We start from the raw sequence: 1451 nt of genomic DNA, 5'->3' as shown, positions 1-1451 counted from the left end.
AAAAAAAAAAAAAAAAAGAAGAAATGATTTTTTTTTTTACCTGAAGAAGAAGAAGAAGAAGAGGAATAAGAAGAAGAGCCAGAGCTAGGATAAAGAGAAGACCTCTTGGGAGCACCATTTGGGTAGTAACTATAACCTATAAAACACTTGTGCAGATATATCTGACCCGACACTGAGCTTCCACACTCCACCTGAGCTCTCTGCAACGCGTTTTTTATGCACCCGCTACAATCCGAGCCCCCTACGTCGCCTTCGCATTGTCCCAAAACGTAAACCGATTCGTACGTTGTAGCGAAAAAGCCGTTACCTTGAACGACGCCGTTTTGCATCACCCCGAACGCTGTGTTTCTCCTCTCCTCGAATCCTGTTCCGGCGGCGTTGTTCTTCCCACATGTCTTAAATATCATCTCCATCCCTGCCAAAAACAGAGAAACAGAGACTGTGTTTTTTAAACCGGATTTTAAAATTATTCACTTCTCGGTTCGGTTTTGTGGTTAACCGAAACTAATCCGATAACCCAGTTTGGTTTTAACTAAAATCAAACAGCAAAAACCCAATCATTTTCACTTACTGAACTGGTGAAATCTAAGACTAAACCAACAAATTTCACTTGTTAAATCAGAACCGATATTTTTACTGGCTATTTAATCACGGTTTGGTTTTACTATCGACACAAAATCAACTCTTTGAACCGAAAAAATCTCATGCTTCTTCTTCAGTTCATGAAAACCGGTTCTGGTTTAACAAACGTGAAAATACAAAATTAAAAAGGTCAAAAAGCCAAATCTTTTCACTGTTGAACCGGAGAAACCTCAGATGCTTAATCCGGTTCACTCAGGAACTCGCATTCCGGTTAAGGAAATCAAAAATTGAGCTTAAACCGGGGGAAAGAGGTGTATTACTATTTACCTGAAATCTGGGCAAAGCTAGAGACTTCGTAGAGAAGATAACAGCCGGAAAGCTGAATCCTAGAAGCAATGGTTTTGCCACAGAGCTTACCAGAGAGAACAGGAAGACGACGAACACAGTTGTAACAGTCGTTGTTGCTCAAGTCACCTCTACACTGGAAAAGACCAGTGATGCTAGACTGGCTCGATGCTCCAGTTGTGGTTTTGTAGAATCTTGTTTTCGCTGATTGAGTGACCAATGAGCCATACATTGCAGAGAGAGCTTGTGAGTATGGATCTGGTAGTTTCTGTCTTGAACAGCCTTTGTAGATTAGGTTTGTGTACTCTGGTGAAGAAGATTTTGCTAGCTTGAGATCTGAGAACAGAGCCATGGAGAGTATGATGATGATGCATAGTGACAAGACCTGCTTCACTGTAGAAATAACCATTTTTTCTTTTTGTTTTTGTGGAAGAAAAAGAAACTTTTGGGTTTTAGAATCAAATCATTTTGTTTGTTGTAGAGAGTTAGTAAAGAAGAAGAGGTTTTTTTTTTTTTTTTTGGGG

The 1451-nt window shown here is 39.8% G+C and overlaps 1 protein-coding gene across 2 annotated transcripts in view; it reads right to left on the bottom strand.

Annotated features, from left to right (window-relative positions):
- Window positions 1-1409, bottom strand: part of LOC104786241 (cysteine-rich repeat secretory protein 11-like) — a 2660-nt gene extending 1251 nt beyond the window's left edge. Inside the window, exons 1-2 of one of the 2 annotated variants that reach the window (XM_010511602.1) lie at window positions 910-1409; window positions 41-415 (exon numbers count right to left, since the gene is read on the bottom strand). In XM_010511602.1, coding sequence (XP_010509904.1) covers window positions 41-415; window positions 910-1336 — 802 coding nt within the window. In that variant the 5' untranslated portion in view covers window positions 1337-1409. The remainder of the gene's footprint in view (window positions 1-40; window positions 416-909) is intronic. The other variant, XM_019245787.1, reaches the window with a different exon arrangement.

Source organism: Camelina sativa, chromosome 5 (genome assembly GCF_000633955.1).
Source record: "Camelina sativa cultivar DH55 chromosome 5, Cs, whole genome shotgun sequence".
Taxonomy (NCBI): Eukaryota; Viridiplantae; Streptophyta; class Magnoliopsida; order Brassicales; family Brassicaceae; genus Camelina; species Camelina sativa.
The sequence above is the reverse complement of the archived record's forward strand: the minus strand, read 5'-3'. Positions and strand labels throughout refer to the sequence as shown.